The sequence below is a fragment of the Pan paniscus genome, chromosome 20, assembly GCF_029289425.2.
Source record: "Pan paniscus chromosome 20, NHGRI_mPanPan1-v2.0_pri, whole genome shotgun sequence".
NCBI classification, from domain to species: domain Eukaryota; kingdom Metazoa; phylum Chordata; class Mammalia; order Primates; family Hominidae; genus Pan; species Pan paniscus.
This window is the reverse complement of record NC_073269.2, coordinates 7,906,232-7,920,800: the sequence shown is the minus strand read 5'-3', so window position 1 is coordinate 7,920,800 and position 14,569 is coordinate 7,906,232. Positions and strand designations below refer to the sequence as shown.

Genomic DNA, 14,569 nt, shown 5'->3' with positions numbered 1-14,569 from the left:
AACGCTCTTCCCACCAGGGCCAGCAAACCACGGCCCAAGGCCATGTGCAGGCTGCCGGTCTGTAAATACAGCGGTTCTTTTTGTAGACAGGTCTCCCTGTGTCACCCAGGCTGTAGTGCCATGGCACAATCACGGATCACTGCAGCCTCAACCTCCTGGGCTCAAGTGTGGTGGCACGCACCTGTGGTCCCAGCTACTTGGGAGGCTGAGGTGGGAGGATCGCCTGAGGCTGGGAGTTTGAGGCTGCAGTAAGCTATGATCATGCCACTACACTCCAGCCTGGGTGACAGAGCAAGACTCTGTCTCAAGAAAAAAAAAAAAAAAAGTGAAAAAATTTACCTAAAGTTTACCATCTCGACCACGTTTAAGTATGCAGTTCTGGCCGGGCACGGTGGCTCACGCCTGTAATCCCAACAGTTCGGGAGGCCGAGGCGGGTGGATCACAAGGTCAGGAATTTGAGACCAGCCTGGCCAACGTGGTGAAACCCCGTCTCTACTAAAAATACAAAAATTAGCTGGGTGTGATGGCACATGCCTGTAATCCCAGCTACTCAGGAGGCTGAGGCAGGAGGAGCGCTTGAACCCGGGAGGTGAAGGCTGCAGTGAGCTGAGATCGTGCCACTGCACTCCTGCCTGGGTGACAGAGCGGGACTCTGTCTCAAAAAAAAAAAAAGCGTACAGTTCAGTGGTGTTAATCACATTCCCGTGGTTGTGTAGCCACCACCACGGCCATCTCTAGAACTTTCTCATCTTCCCAAACTGAAACTCTGTCGCCATGGAACACTCACTCCCCATCCCTCTCCCCAGTCCCTGGTGACTTCTTTGGCAGGTAAGTTCCTCAATCGTTAAACACAGAGTCTGTCAGTGATGAAAGCTTAGTACCGTTCTGCTACTAATGTTAAGTGATGATAAAGTTATGTCTACGCAAGAGAAACCCACAGTCACCACATGACCCAGCACTTCCTAGATACACACCCAGGAGAATGGGAAAGGCACAGGAACTGGTACACAAATGCTCACAGACACACAATTCACAACAGCCAAAAGACGGCAAAATCCTACATACGCATCAGGTGAGGGACGAACCAGCGCGGCCCTCCACACGCCAGAACACGACCCAGCCATGAAAAGGAGCAAGGCTCTACCCAGGTCACAGCGTGGACACGCCCTGAGGACGTTGCACCCTGTGAGAGACACCAGACACAAAAGACCTGGGAGGGCCCTGGAGGAGGCTGACTCACGGAGACCAGAAGGGCCGAGGCGACACCTGCCTTTTTAGGAAACAGACACCTGAGGCATGCACTGGCTTGCGTCACCAGGTAGGGACAGACCCATGCGGGTTTGGTGCTGCTCCTGTCATCCCAAGCACCACTCTGTCCTGAGATACTGAGGCGGTTGGCCTGATTGCCACCTCCACAGCCCCAGGTGGCCTCTGACGAGCTCCCGGCCTGGGGTTGGAGATAGGATCAACCGCAGGGCTGTTTCTTCTGCAAGAGCCCGCAGGCAGCGCTGACTGGGCCCGCAGTCAAGGGACACATGTGGTCCCTGGCTCGGCCACATGGGGCCAGTCAGGCTCTGAGGGACAAGAGCGTGCAGCCCACAGTCCTGTGGTGGTGGGTTTTCGTGGCTTATCTCATGTCCCCTCTGCAAGGCCTCATGGACGGGTGCCAGCGCCCACCGCCTGCGCAGATGAGGACACGAAGGCAGAGTGCAGGGCAGCAATGCCCAGGACCACATAGAAGGCCCAGGGTTCTCTACTTGGCTCAGCCCAAAGCACATGGGCCCAAAGGGTGGCCCACGCCGCCACAGAGCAATGGCCAGCAGCTCTCCCTCCTTCCAGCCTGCCCCCTACTGGGGCCAGGTCATGTCACCAGCCTCCTCCCCATCCCCTTCTCCCTCGCCCAGAATGGCCTCTCCCCACCCACAGTCCCCACCGGTTCTCCACAGGGCACAGCTGCCTCCCGCAGCCCCAAAGGCCCATGTGTCCCCACCACACCCGACCACTCCTGGGCCAGCACTGGCCATCCCAGGACGAGGAGAGGCCTAAGCATCTGTCCCCAGTGAAGACAGCCTCTGGGGGACAATTTCCCGAGCCTGGAGCCAGAGGGTCTATAGAGACCTGAGCCCCAGGAAAGGTGTGGGTGTGGGGCCCCCCGGGACTGATCTGCAGATGAAGGGGGATCTACACAGATCCTCCAGCACTTACAGAAAGGAAACCGCGGAGCAGAGGCCACTTGCAAAGGCAGTACTGTGGCATGAAAACCCCACCCTGGGGGCAGGGGCTCCTGGGGGAGTCTCCATCGGAAGTGCAGTGCTCAGTCCAGGCTGTGCAAAGGTGGTGCGTGCAGCCACAGAGGACGTCAGCTGTGGCCATGGTTGGGGAGGACAGCTGGAAACATCGGCTTCACAGGCAGCATTGCCCAGACAGTAGCTTGTACCCCTTGGCACACCAAAAACCAGGCAGGACCCGAACACTGAGCTTCAGAGCAGGGGTGAGGGAGCCCCTGCTCAGACTCCAAGAGTCCCAGAGCCAAGCGGCGAGGAACTTGTTCAAGTCCAGCAAATCTGAGACCAGAGGGAGGCCAGCCCTCCGCCCTCCTTGGGGTAGATCAGCCACCACCGTCGGCTCCATGCAGGTCGCCCAGCACTGGCGGCTTCACAAGCCCCATGCAGCCAGCAGGCGACTCACCACGTAGACGCGGCTGCCGCAGGGCAAAGACGATCCCGACTGCCAGGGGCGTAGGGTCCTGACCCCAGGACCTGTGCCTAGGCCACCTTGCAGGGCAGCAGGGACTCTGCAGGTGTGACTGAATGTTTCAGAGGGTGGCAGGTGTGGACGGGGCTTCCCCAGACACTTATGCTCCCCACGGTCCTGGAGGCCCTCTCTCTGCCTGGCCTCGCATGGGGTGCCCTGCCCTCTCTCCTCTCTGTGCCCCCACGGCCCCTGACTTCTGACAGCCCCATCCTGTGTTGGATGTGGTGGGGAGGGTCATTCATTGACCAACACACATGAACAGAGCCCTCCCAATGACAGGGCCACAGCCCCACCCACCCACTGGAGTAAGCTCCCTACCAGCGGAGGTAGTGGGAGAAAATCAAGCTGGTGGAGAAGCATTCCAGGTGGTGGCATGTGCTGCCAGGAAACACTTTTTTTTATGGAGACAAGGTCTCTCGCTCTGTCGCCCAGGCTGGAATGCAGTAGTTTGATCATGGTTCACTGCAGCCTCCACCTCCTGGGCTCCAGCTATCTTCCTACCTCAGCCTTCTGAGTAGCCAGGACCAGAGACACGCACCACCATGCCTGCTAAAGGAAGTACATTTGTAAAAGTGGCCCCCAACAACTAGCTGCCAAAGTAAAAGCAAGATGGACAACGGCACCAGCAGACTTCAAATCCCAGCACAGGACAGTCTCCCCAAGACCTGGCACCTCGCAGAGGGACCCATGGGCACGGGAGCGTGGGCACAAGCGGAACGGCTCCAGGACTGCATTCCATGCCAGCACTGCCCCTGCTCCAGATCTGACTTTGCAGGTGGGGCCCAGCCCTTCCCGTGTCCTGGTGGGAGCCTTTGTGGCTTCTGTACCTTCAGCACCCTTGGCCAGGCCTTCTCCAACAATGGAAAAACTTTGTAATGCAAATCTTACTCGTTAAAGAACTTAGCTGCCAGGCACAGCAGGAGGATACCAGGAGTTTGAGAACAGCCAACATGGCGAGACCCCGTTTCTACAAAAAATACAAACAGAGGCACTGTGGGGGGCTGAGGTGGACAGATCACCTGAGCTTAGGAGTTCGACACCAGCCTGGCCAACATGGTGAAACCTCGTCTCTACTAAAAAATAAAAATTAGCTGGGCATGGTGGCATATGCTTGTAATCCCAGCTACTAGGGAGGCTGAGGCAGGTGAATCACTTGAACCTGGAAGGCGGAGGTTGCAGTGAGCAGAGATCGTGCCACTGCACTCCAGCCTGGGTGACACAGTGAGACTCTGTCTCAAAAAAAAAAAAAAAAAAAAAAAATAGAAACAGTTAGCTGGGTGTGGTGGCATACATCTGTAAGTCCCAGGACTCAGGAGGCTGAGGTGGAGGCTGCAGTGAGCTGAGATCGCACCACTGCACTCCAGCCTGGGCAACAGTGCAAGACACTGTCTCAGGAAAAAAAAAAAAAAAAGGAACTTTGTTTAGTTACAAATCACGGCATTTCAGATGACCCTTTTATGTTTATCTTGTTTCACACAGAGACCTTGGTGATGCAATTCATTTCCAGAGACCTAAGTGTGGACAAACAGGAGCGCCCTGGAGTTTTTATCTTTTTAAAATTTTTATTCATTTATTTTTCTCAGATAGAGTCTCACTCTTTTTGCCCAGGCTGGAGTGCAGTGGTGCAATCTTGGCACACTGCAACCTCTGCCTCCCGGGTTCAAGCAATTCTCCTGCCTCAGCTTCTCAAGTAGCTGGGATTACAGGCACTCACCACCACACCCAGCTATTTTTTTGTATTTTTAGTAGAGAGGGGGTTTCATCATGTTGGTCAGGCTAGTCTTGAACTCCTGACCTCAGGTGATCCACCCGCCTCAGCTTCCCAAAGTGCTGGGATTACAGGTGTGAGCCACAGCGCCCAGCCAGGATTTTTATTTTTGAGACCGGGTCTCACTCTGTCACCTAGGCTGGAGAGCAGTGGTGCAATTATGGCTTACTGCAGCCTTTGCCTCCTAGGCTCAAGTGATCCTCCTGCCTCAGCCTCTGGAGGAGCTGGGACCACAGGTGTACTCCACCAGACCCAGCCACTTTTTGTATTTTTTGTAGAGATGGAGGCTTCCCATGTTGCCCAGGCTGGTCTCGAACTTCTGGGCTCAAGCAATCTGCCTGCCTCTGCCTCCCAGAGTGCTGGGGTTACAGGTGTGAGCCACCGCGCCCAGCTGGCATTTTTCCAGAATGAGAGAATGTAAACAAGTGTCACTGGCAGCAGCGGTGGTAACCGCGTGCACTGAGGCACTTGCTGGCAGAGTCTGGTTGTGATTGGCTAAATATCATCCCCCACTTCCCCAGAACACTGATGCTGCCCTGAAGTCAGCACTGAAAGCAAATACACCGGGCGCCAGCTGCAGCTGCACACGGCCCCTGGCACACATCGCTGCCCAGCAGCACATGGCTGCACCTGACAAGCCCTCCGGGGCAACAGAGACGCTGTGAGCCAATGGCCCAAACATTGCCAGGTGGGCAGCAGCTGTCAGTCTACTGGCCACACAACTCACTCAACGCTGCCCAAGGCTGGTGGGCAAAACCACAGGGCCCAGGCCTGCCCAGCAGCCTGAGACCCAGCTCCTGTCTGTCCCTGCAGTGAGGGCAGGGGTGCACAAGACAGGTGTGCAGACTGTCTTCCCACCTCCGAGATCTGGAGGGTCCTGTATCCCGGGCCTGGGGCCTCCCGGGGCACCTCACCTGGACACTTGCCCGGTGCTGCTAGCAGTGCTCAGCTCAGCTCCGGGACCCCCAGCGACCCCTCTAAGCCCCTCGCTCAGCTGCGCTGCAGGAAGAACAAAATCCAGGAGCCATAAGAGGCATGGCTGTGGAATTCAACACCGGGAAAATTGGGAGTCCGCAGGGCAGACACACCACCAACACAGTTAAAAAACAGATGACAAACTGAGGGAAACACCTGCCACCCACAGGAGAGCCCAAAGTAGCAAAGGACACCAACAAACCGCACTGGGAAAGGACCAGTCCTCCCTCGCAGTCAGGAGCTGCCAATCCAACCGAGGACACCACCCTCCCGCCCGTCAGACGGTGGGGGAGGCTGTGGGCTGGAGGACTCGGCCTCACCATCCCAGGCGTGGGGAGAGACAGCCACACGCACTCATGGTTGGCAGAAGCTGCAAACTGCTACGGCTTCAAAGGAAGGCAATTTGGCAACTGCTTCCAAAATTTAAAAAATGCACATCCTCTGTGATGTGGTATTTCTACTTCTAAGAATTTATCCTTAGAAACTCCGCATGCATGTGTGCAGAGATGGAGTCACTGCGGCAGCTCGTCAGAGTGGAAGACGCAAGAGGCCATCAGACAGGGGGCGGAAGAGGCTGTGAGACCCACTGCACAGAAAAATGGCCATGCAGAGCACACTGCTCCCAGAAGGTTCGAAAAGCGGCTGGTCATGGGGTGGGTGGGGAGAGGAAGGAGAGGACGAGGATCGGGGAGGAAAGAAGCCTTATTTCTTCTCCTGGCACCTCGTTTTGTACTTCTTGAATTCTTTTTTTTTTTTTTTTTTTTTTTTAAGAGACGGAGTCTGGCTCTGTCACCCAGGCTGGACTGCAGTGGTGCGATCTCTGCTCACTGCAAGCTCCGCCTCCTGGTTCACACCATTCTCCTGCCTCAGCCTCCCGAGTAGCTGGGACTACAGGGGCCCGCCACTGTAGTGCCTAATTTTTTGTATTTTTAGTAGAGACGGGGTTTCACAGTGTTAGCCAGGATGGTTTCGATCTCCCGACCTTGTGATCCGCCCGCCTCGGCCTCCCAAAGTGCTGGGATTACAAGCGTGAGCCACCGCGCCCGGCCTGTACTTCTAGAATTCTGTATCACGTGAACTGTGAGGTATTCAAAAAAACAAACCACGGGCAGAGATGGGCCAGGTGGGCTCTGGATGAGACCGGGCACCACCACATTCTCACTCCTTTGCTGGATGCTCGGAAGGTTTCATCGTAAAAGGTTAGAGTAGAGAGAAATCAGGATCTTAAGCTGCTGTTAAGTAATTCCTGAGCACAGACAATGTGTGTGGCCGTGCGGAAAGGATCAGACCGGATCGAGGGAGTTTAGCAGCAACCTGGACCCTCGCTGCAAATCAGCAGTGAATCAGTGAATGACTCGTGCTCTGCCAGGCCCCGCAGAGGTTCTTGTCCCTGGCCCAGGGGTGCCTAGTGGGGATGCTGCTGTGGCTCTGCCTGTGTGGCCGACACCCGCAGCTTGGTTGCCCTGGTCTGGGTGGTGGACCCGGGCCCTGGGCCACCGGGCTTCCTGCTGCCCCATCCCCTTGGCAGGGCACTGCCCTGTGGGTCCTGCAAACCCACTGGGCCAGCTCATAGGAAAGGTCCACCTTCCACCCCCTGGGCCCCAGAATGAAGAGCCAGGAGGCCTCCTTCTGCCACTGCCCCGGGCAAGCCTTCAGTCTCGAGCTTCTTCCTGTTCCCCTGGGAAATGGGCATGACCCAGTCACCTGACAAAACAGTGACAGGGCCCCCGTACAGAGGGAGACGCCCTGGGATAAATACGTGGAAAAAAATGGAGTCGGCCCCTGCTCACACCAGACACCAGAATAAGCCTCCGATGGGGCAGACAGCACAAACCAGGGGGACTCCAGCTCCTGAGATTCACCTCCTCTCTCCCTCCCACTCAGGGTATGGATTTCAATGTGTGCAGCCTCCTGGGACCTCAGCAGGGCAGAGGATCATGGGACGCAGAGTCTCTTGGGGGTCCGTGGAATCCCCTAACCCAGGGGGTCTTAACCAGGATGATTCTGCCCCCAGGGTATGATATATGGTGATGTCTGGGGACATCTGTGGTTGTCATGACTGGGGGTGCCCCTGGCGTGGAGTGGGTGGAGGCCAGGGACGCTGCTCAGCACCCTGTAGTGCCCAGGACGGCCGCACCCCAGAGAATGATCCGGCCCCAATGTCCACAGGGTGCAAGGGCAGAGACCCTGCTCTCGGGCAAAACCAGGGAAGTGACTTGAATGAGCGAGACCTGCAGAGTGTGGCCAGGCATCCCCAGCCCCATCCCCACTGCACCAGTGGGGAGAGGAGGAAAGGGAGCCGATGAGGCACTGTTTGTGGGGGCCAATGACACGGCACGATTTGTCTCCAGGCTCGACTTTGAGGTGTCCCTGAGTGGGGACGCAAAGCGTGAGGGGCTGTCTGCCGTGTAGACAGGGCCTGGGAACAGCACCAGTGCAAAGCCCCCAAGGTCTCCCCTGGTGCTGGATCTTCCTCAGGAACACAGCACTCTGGTTCCTGGAGGCTCAGCCAAGCTCCTACTCCTGCAACGCCTTGCTTGGCTGGGAAAACTGGTCCCCACTGTTTTCATATTTTTTTCAGGCTCTTTAACGGACAAAAGGAATTGAAACATCCCAATGACGGATCTTTTATGACTCATGTGTTGAGGCTGACTATGGTCTGGACGTGCCACCTATGGTATACACCAGGGCGTCCCCCAACCCTGGCCCAGTGGACACTGGGGCAGGACCGCCTTGGGTAAGGGTAACTCCAGCCTGCAGGTGAGGCGGCACTTGCTACCCACAGGGGACGTGGAGCAGGTAAGGGAGGAGGGAACACCGACCAGAGCCTCATGGGTGCCGCCGCATCCCGTGCGGGCTCCTGGCCCAGGGGCAGAGCATCAGAACACACATGGGGCTAGGACAGAGGCAAACCTTGCCCGTGCCCACCGGCTGGCACAGCTGGAAGCACTCAGTGTGCTTGACTGAATGTCCTTGGGACAGCAGGCGGGCAGGCGCCATTGCATCTTGGGGCCTGGGACAGCACCCTCTGCTCAAGGTCCCCATGCAGTTGGTGAGGGTAGAGCTGGGACGTGAATCCAGCCAGTCTGGGTCTGGCTCTGTGCCCACTCCCTGGCCCTTGCCCCAGGAGGCGAAGTGTCCTAGACTCAGCACTCGGCCCAGCCCTGCCCACGGGGAAGCTGCAAGGCACTGCCTCCTGCTGGAGTCTCCGCAGAGTGGTTCCAGCAGGAGGCCTCCGCCTAAGGATCACTGGATGGTGGTGACAGAGCTCGGGGGTGGGCCGGGACACAGCCCCTCACAGGTCCCGACCCCTGCAAAGTTGCTGGATGGCGGTGACAGAGCCAGGGGGTGGGCTGGCTAACAGCCCTCACAGGTCCCAACCCCTGCAAAGTTGCAAAGTGCGCCTGCCTGAGGGGTCCCAGGTGTCCCCAGACCACCTGTGAGGCCCTGGCCCAGGTGCCCTCCCAGAGAGCCCCCTCCTCATGTGAAAGGCAAGGGACTGCGCTGGGTGCCTGGGCGTGATGTCCAGCCATCCTCTGCGGGGCTGGGGAGAAGCACCAGATAAGAAAGACCCCCCCACAGAAAAATGGGGGGTCACCCAGCTATCCGCTGTCTGCTCTCACTGGATCTGGGAGTTTCTGGGGAGGTTTGCCTCCTGCCCTGCGCCCAGGAGTGTCATTTATGAAGCACGGCTTCACAGGCGTCACCTCATCCCACTAATCTCATTCCCAGCCACTCCTCAGAGGAGGAATCTAGATGGCTCTCTCGGGTCACATTTGGATGTCCTCGGTGTCATGATGCGATTAAGGGGGCAGCCGTGCCAGCTGCATAGATGGCCTTGTCAGAGCACGTGAGCCCCCCACCAGCACCACCCCACCCAGCACACGCGGCCCTCAGCCCTGCAGCTCCAGGGACCCAAGGCAGGCGAAGCACCCAGACACCCTCATCGCCAACCCTCCTTGTGCCCTCCCATGAAAGTAAACCAAGTCCCATGAAAAGGTTCTAGCAGGGTCCATCAGAAAGAGTGTGGGCTTTCGACGGGATCAGCCCAGGCTGAGTCCCAGCTTCAACCCTTCCTGGCCACGAAGCTTTGGGCAACTTCACCTCTTGGGACATCAGTTTCTTCATCAGTTAAGCAGGGACAACACTGCCTGCCTAGGAAGCTGTGAAATCAGGCATGAGGTCTACGAGGCAGCAGGCACCCGGCATGACCCAGAGAAGGTGCTTGGTGAGAGCTGGCTGGGCCCAGGACTCATGACAGGTGCACGCACGGCCCCGGAGGTGCTCAGTGGATGCTGGCTGGGCCCGGGACTCATGACAGGGGTACGCAGGTCCCCAGACTGCTCCCTGCTCCTTCGTCCTTGGGCATGGCGGTGCCTTGGCAGCCAGGATGCTGCCCCAGTGACCTCCTGTCCACAGACCATGACACTTATCTCCTCCCATGCTGTCCCCATCAGTCTCAGAGAGGAGAGAGGACGTCAGAGAAATGGGGCTCCCGGGGCAGGTGGCCGTGGTTGCAGGGGTGGACTGACACAGGGGAGAGGTGGACTCTGGACCAGAACCAGAGCCGGGGCCTAGCGGAGAGACCGCTGAGGCACAGAGATCTCTGCAGGGAGCAACCCCCACCTGCAGAAGAACAAGCTGAGCTGGCGGCCTCTGACCTCTACAAACGCAAAGACACAGCCAAGAGTAGCCAAGTAAAAAAGGGTGGGGCCCAGACCCTTGGCAGGGGACAGCGTGCCTTCCAGGGTGCCCGTGTGAGCCATGGCGAGGCGAGTTACTGTTGGAGGCCGGTGCCTGGGCCCCGGGAATACACCCCGTGCACGTCATTCATTCATTTACTCACGCCGCCACCTGCCAGCCGACGCCTCCCCACCAACCAGCCATGTGCCATGTGGGTTCTAGGTGCTGACCCAGGCGCCGCAAAGCAGAGCCAAGCTGCTGCCCCCACTGGGTGTGCAGCCTATTTTTCTTTTCTTGTTTTTAAAATATAGAGATGGGGGTCAGGGTCTCCCTATGTTGCCCGGGCTGGTTTCGAACTCCTGGGCTCAAGCAATCCTCCTGCTGAGGCCTCCCAAAGTGCTGGGATTCCAGGCGTGAGCCTCTGTACCCAGCCGGCAGGCAGTCTAGAGTGAACAGCAGTCTAGAGTGGATGAGAAGCATCCCCAGGGTCTACTCGGCCAGCAGCTCTCACCCTCTTCCCTGTGTGGGGGGCAGCTCCCACCTCCAGCCCACTCCGGTGAGAATTGCTCTCCACACTTCCAAATGGTGCTGCAGATAAAAGACCCGAGGTTTCTCATCTCCAGCCTCCTGGTACCACCGAGTACCCACAGCCCTGTCTGACTTGACGACACCTTCAGACCTAAAAGACACCTGGGTCTGCGGCAGCACAAAAGGCTGCAGTGCCTCACGTGAGGAGGAAGGCAGCGTGGCACCACGCCTGTGGTCTCTCAGGATCAGATGGAGCGCCATCAGGTTCCCAAGGCCCGCACATCTCTGCATCTCTGTCTGTGTCATGCAGCTCCCACCCACGGGTCCCAGGCGAGGTGAGGCGGTAGCAATAGAAACCCAGTCCGGGGAGTTCACGGCGGGGGCCCCAACCTCAGCGCTGCGGACATTTGGGCTGGAACGCTGTCTATGGCGGGGAGTCCTGGGCTCTGCGGGGCGCTGAGCAGCATCACTGGCCTCCACTCACTCCATGCCAGGAGCGCCCCCCAGTTGTGACAATGCACAGATGTCCCGAGGTGTTGCCCAGTGCCTGTGGGGGCGGAGTCACCCAGGTGGGGAATGCATGGATGAGGGGGATCCTGAGGGGGATCCTTAAGTGGAAGAGTTGCTCTCCAGGGCAAACAGACCAGCACTGGCCTCCCACACTCCTCAGCCCTCCGGTGAAAGCAGACAGATGCCCACTGCCCACCCTCTCTCTGCTCCCATCATCCTTCCACCACCGACCCAGTGGCCTGCAGGCTGGTGGGGATGAGAATATAGAGGTTCCCAGGCCAAATCTGATCTGGGAGAGAGGAAGATTCACAACAGAAGGGAATGTGTGCAAAACGGCACAGGAATCTGAACGGCCTGCCGCTCTCCAGAACCCAGCAGTGTGGCCGGGCATGCTGGCTCCGCCGGTAATCCCAGAGCTTTGGGAGGCCAGGGCAGGAGGATCACTTGAGCCCAGGAGTTCAAGACCAGCCTGAGCAACATGGTAAAACCCCGTCTCTACAGAAAATACAAACATTAGCCAGGTATGGTGGCGCGCCTGGAGTCCCAGCTACTCGGGAGACTGAGGTGGGCAGATTACCTGAGGCTGGAAGGTCGAGGCTGCAGTGAGTTGTGATTGCGCCACTGCACTCCAGCCTAGGTAACAAAGTGAGACTCTATCTCAAAAAGAAAAAAGAAAAAAATCAGAACCGTGCAGCAATTTGGGAAGTCTGGGGTGGAAGGGACATGCTGGGGGCAGGAGGACAAGGTGGAAAGGTTGGAAAGCAGGTCTCTAGAGCTGGGCTCACGGTGGTTGCATGGGGGTGACACCATCAGACACGATCAGCCGGCGAGCAGAGGCACCAGCGCCTCAGTCACAGAGCAACAAGGACGGTCGCCACACAACCACCAGCGCCTGCCTCTTCGCAGCAGCTCAACTCACAACAGGCAGACACTGGAAACAGCACCAACGTCCACTGAATAAGGAGACGCACAAAACCCGGGGCCTCCACATCACAGAACATGACTCAGCCACGAAAAAGAGCAGGGCTCTGACTCAGGCCACAGCCTAGACGCACCTTGAGGACATCACACTCAGTGAGAGATGCCAGACACAAAAGGCCACACAATGTGGGATTCCATTTCTATGAAATGTCCGGGACAGGCCCAGCCACAGAGGCAGGGGAGACAGGTGGTGGCGGCTGATGGGGTCAAGGCTGGTTTCTTCCTGAGGGAATGAGAATGCTCTAGGATTGGGCAGAGGTGATGGCGACCCGAGCCTGTGAACATATAAAAACCAGGGAACTGCACGCTCTAAAGCAGTGAATCGTGCGGCAGGAGAAGTGTATCCAAATAAAGCTACTACGAGCAAAAATTAAATAAAGAAAGAAGGGCCAGTGAAGAAGCCTGAAGGAAGAACCAGACGGAGTAGGAAGCCGAGAGAGTGGGGGTGTTCACCGTTGTGGGGGCGGTGTGTCATTCGTGGTCAGTGGCGGCTGAGTGACTGAATGAGGCGCGGCCAGGCAGGCTGCCTGTGTGCCCCTCATCCCATCCATGAATGAGGACACTGAGGCAGAGGAAGGCAGTCACCTGCCAACGCACACAGGGACCTAGGGCCACTGGGGACATGAACGTCCCTGGACGAGAACATAAGTGGCCCAGGAAGGGGCTCTGGCTCTGTGCTGAGTCCAGTGGCTGGGAAGAACAGTGACATGTGGGCAAGGCAGTGACAGGCGGAGTTGACGAGCAGGTCACTGGTGACCACAGGGAGGTGTCGGGGGCAGAAGAGAGATGAGGTCAAACACTCCCTTTCCTGCTGGTAGGTGCCCAGGTCCCTGTGGCAGTGCCAACAGGGGGCCCGCTGTGGGCAAGCACACAGCCCAGGGCACTGAGCAGGCCGGAGGCGGAGCGGGGACCAGGCAGGCACACTCACTGCCCTCACGGGGCTCACAGTCCAGACATTGGGGACAGGCTGCTTTCTGTACTGGGCCGTCCTGGGCACAGTGGGGCACTGAGCAGCATGCCTGGCTCAAATACTGCCAAATGTCCCCTGGGGACAGAATTGGGCAGTGGAGAGCTTTGCGCCAGGAGAAAGGAGTGACAGCGCTGAGTTCCTAGAAGACCAAGCCCCTGGATCTCACCTCTGCCTGGAGCCCCCCGGGAGCGGCCCTACACACACAGACTTTCCATCCTCTCCCCTCTAAATGACACCAAGCAAAAGGTCCTCAGAACCAATTCCATTCTGGGACTCCCAAACCCAGAAGTTCTCAGTCTACAAAACCCCTCTACCAGAAACCCCATTAAACACTAAGTGGTTTGAAAATCAATGTAAGGCCGAGCGCGGTGGCACACGCCTGTAATCACAGCACTTTGGGAGGCCGAGGCGGGCAGATCGCCTGAGGTCAGGAGTTGGAGACCAGCCTGGCCAACATGGTGAAAACCTGTCTCTACTTAAAATACAAAAATAGCCGGCCGTGGTGCGCACACCTGTAACCCCAGCTACTCAGGAGGCTGAGGCAGGAGAATCACTTGAACCTGGGAGGCAGAGGTTGCAGTGAGTCGAGATCGCGCCACTGGACTTCAGCCCAGAGCGAAACTCCATCTCAAAAAAAAAAAAAAAAAAAAAAAGAAAATCAATGTAGCCCCACCTTGAAGACCAATCCGGCTTGTCTGTTTCTAGAAACTCCTCCTCCAAACCCCAAACCCCCACCCCAACCCCTACCCCTACCCCCACCACTGCCTGCAGCCAGGGCACAGGTTCTGAAATTTGACCTGGGAAGCAAGTCACAGGGGCAAACTGGCGGGTACCACCTTGCCAAGATACCCCTCCCCAGTAAAGCACCGGGCTTGCCTTTGAGTAAGTGTCTGCTCCCTTAGCAAAACCCTCTGCAACCCAACTCCGCTCGCTGCTCAAGGCGCCGGGCAGCGGCCAGTGGCCAGCACACCTGCCTCCACTTGGGATTCCGAAGGAAATGACAATCGGGTGTCGCCAAAACACACGGGCCCCTGACACAGGAAGAGGCCCACGCGGAATTCCGCATGACAGACGGCCCCCGACACATCCACTCCGGGGACCAAACCTAGGTGATGCCGTCAGCTTCTACCCCCACCCCCACGCCGAGAGAGACCACTCCGCCTTCACTTCAAAGTCCCCGCAGGCTGCCCTCATGCTGGTGGTGTGTGTCCTTGGTGGATGGTTTTCCCTTAGGTAAATCACCCTCCTTCAAAGCATATAGGTTGGGGTGGGGGCCTCACCACGGAGAGGCATGAGGTCATCGCCCGGTAGACTGGGGCGGGGCGGGGGAATCGGAACCAGAGAGACGCCCTGAACCAGAGGATGAGTTTGGGGTGGAGAAAACAGGGGAAAAGACAAA

At 57.7% G+C, this 14,569-nt stretch overlaps 1 protein-coding gene across 4 annotated transcripts in view; it reads right to left on the bottom strand.

The window, feature by feature from the left end:
• FZR1 (fizzy and cell division cycle 20 related 1) overlaps window positions 1-14,569 on the bottom strand; it is a 28,960-nt gene that overhangs the window by 13,198 nt on the left and 1,193 nt on the right. Inside the window, exon 1 of one of the 4 annotated variants that reach the window (XM_055103873.2) lies at window positions 1,067-1,281. The exons of 2 other annotated variants lie outside the window; for them this stretch is intronic. In XM_055103873.2, coding sequence (XP_054959848.2) covers window positions 1,067-1,125 — 59 coding nt within the window. In that variant the 5' untranslated portion in view covers window positions 1,126-1,281. Of the gene's footprint in view, window positions 1-1,066; window positions 1,282-14,569 lie in introns of those variants that run through there. One more of the 4 variants, XM_055103872.2, reaches the window with a different exon arrangement.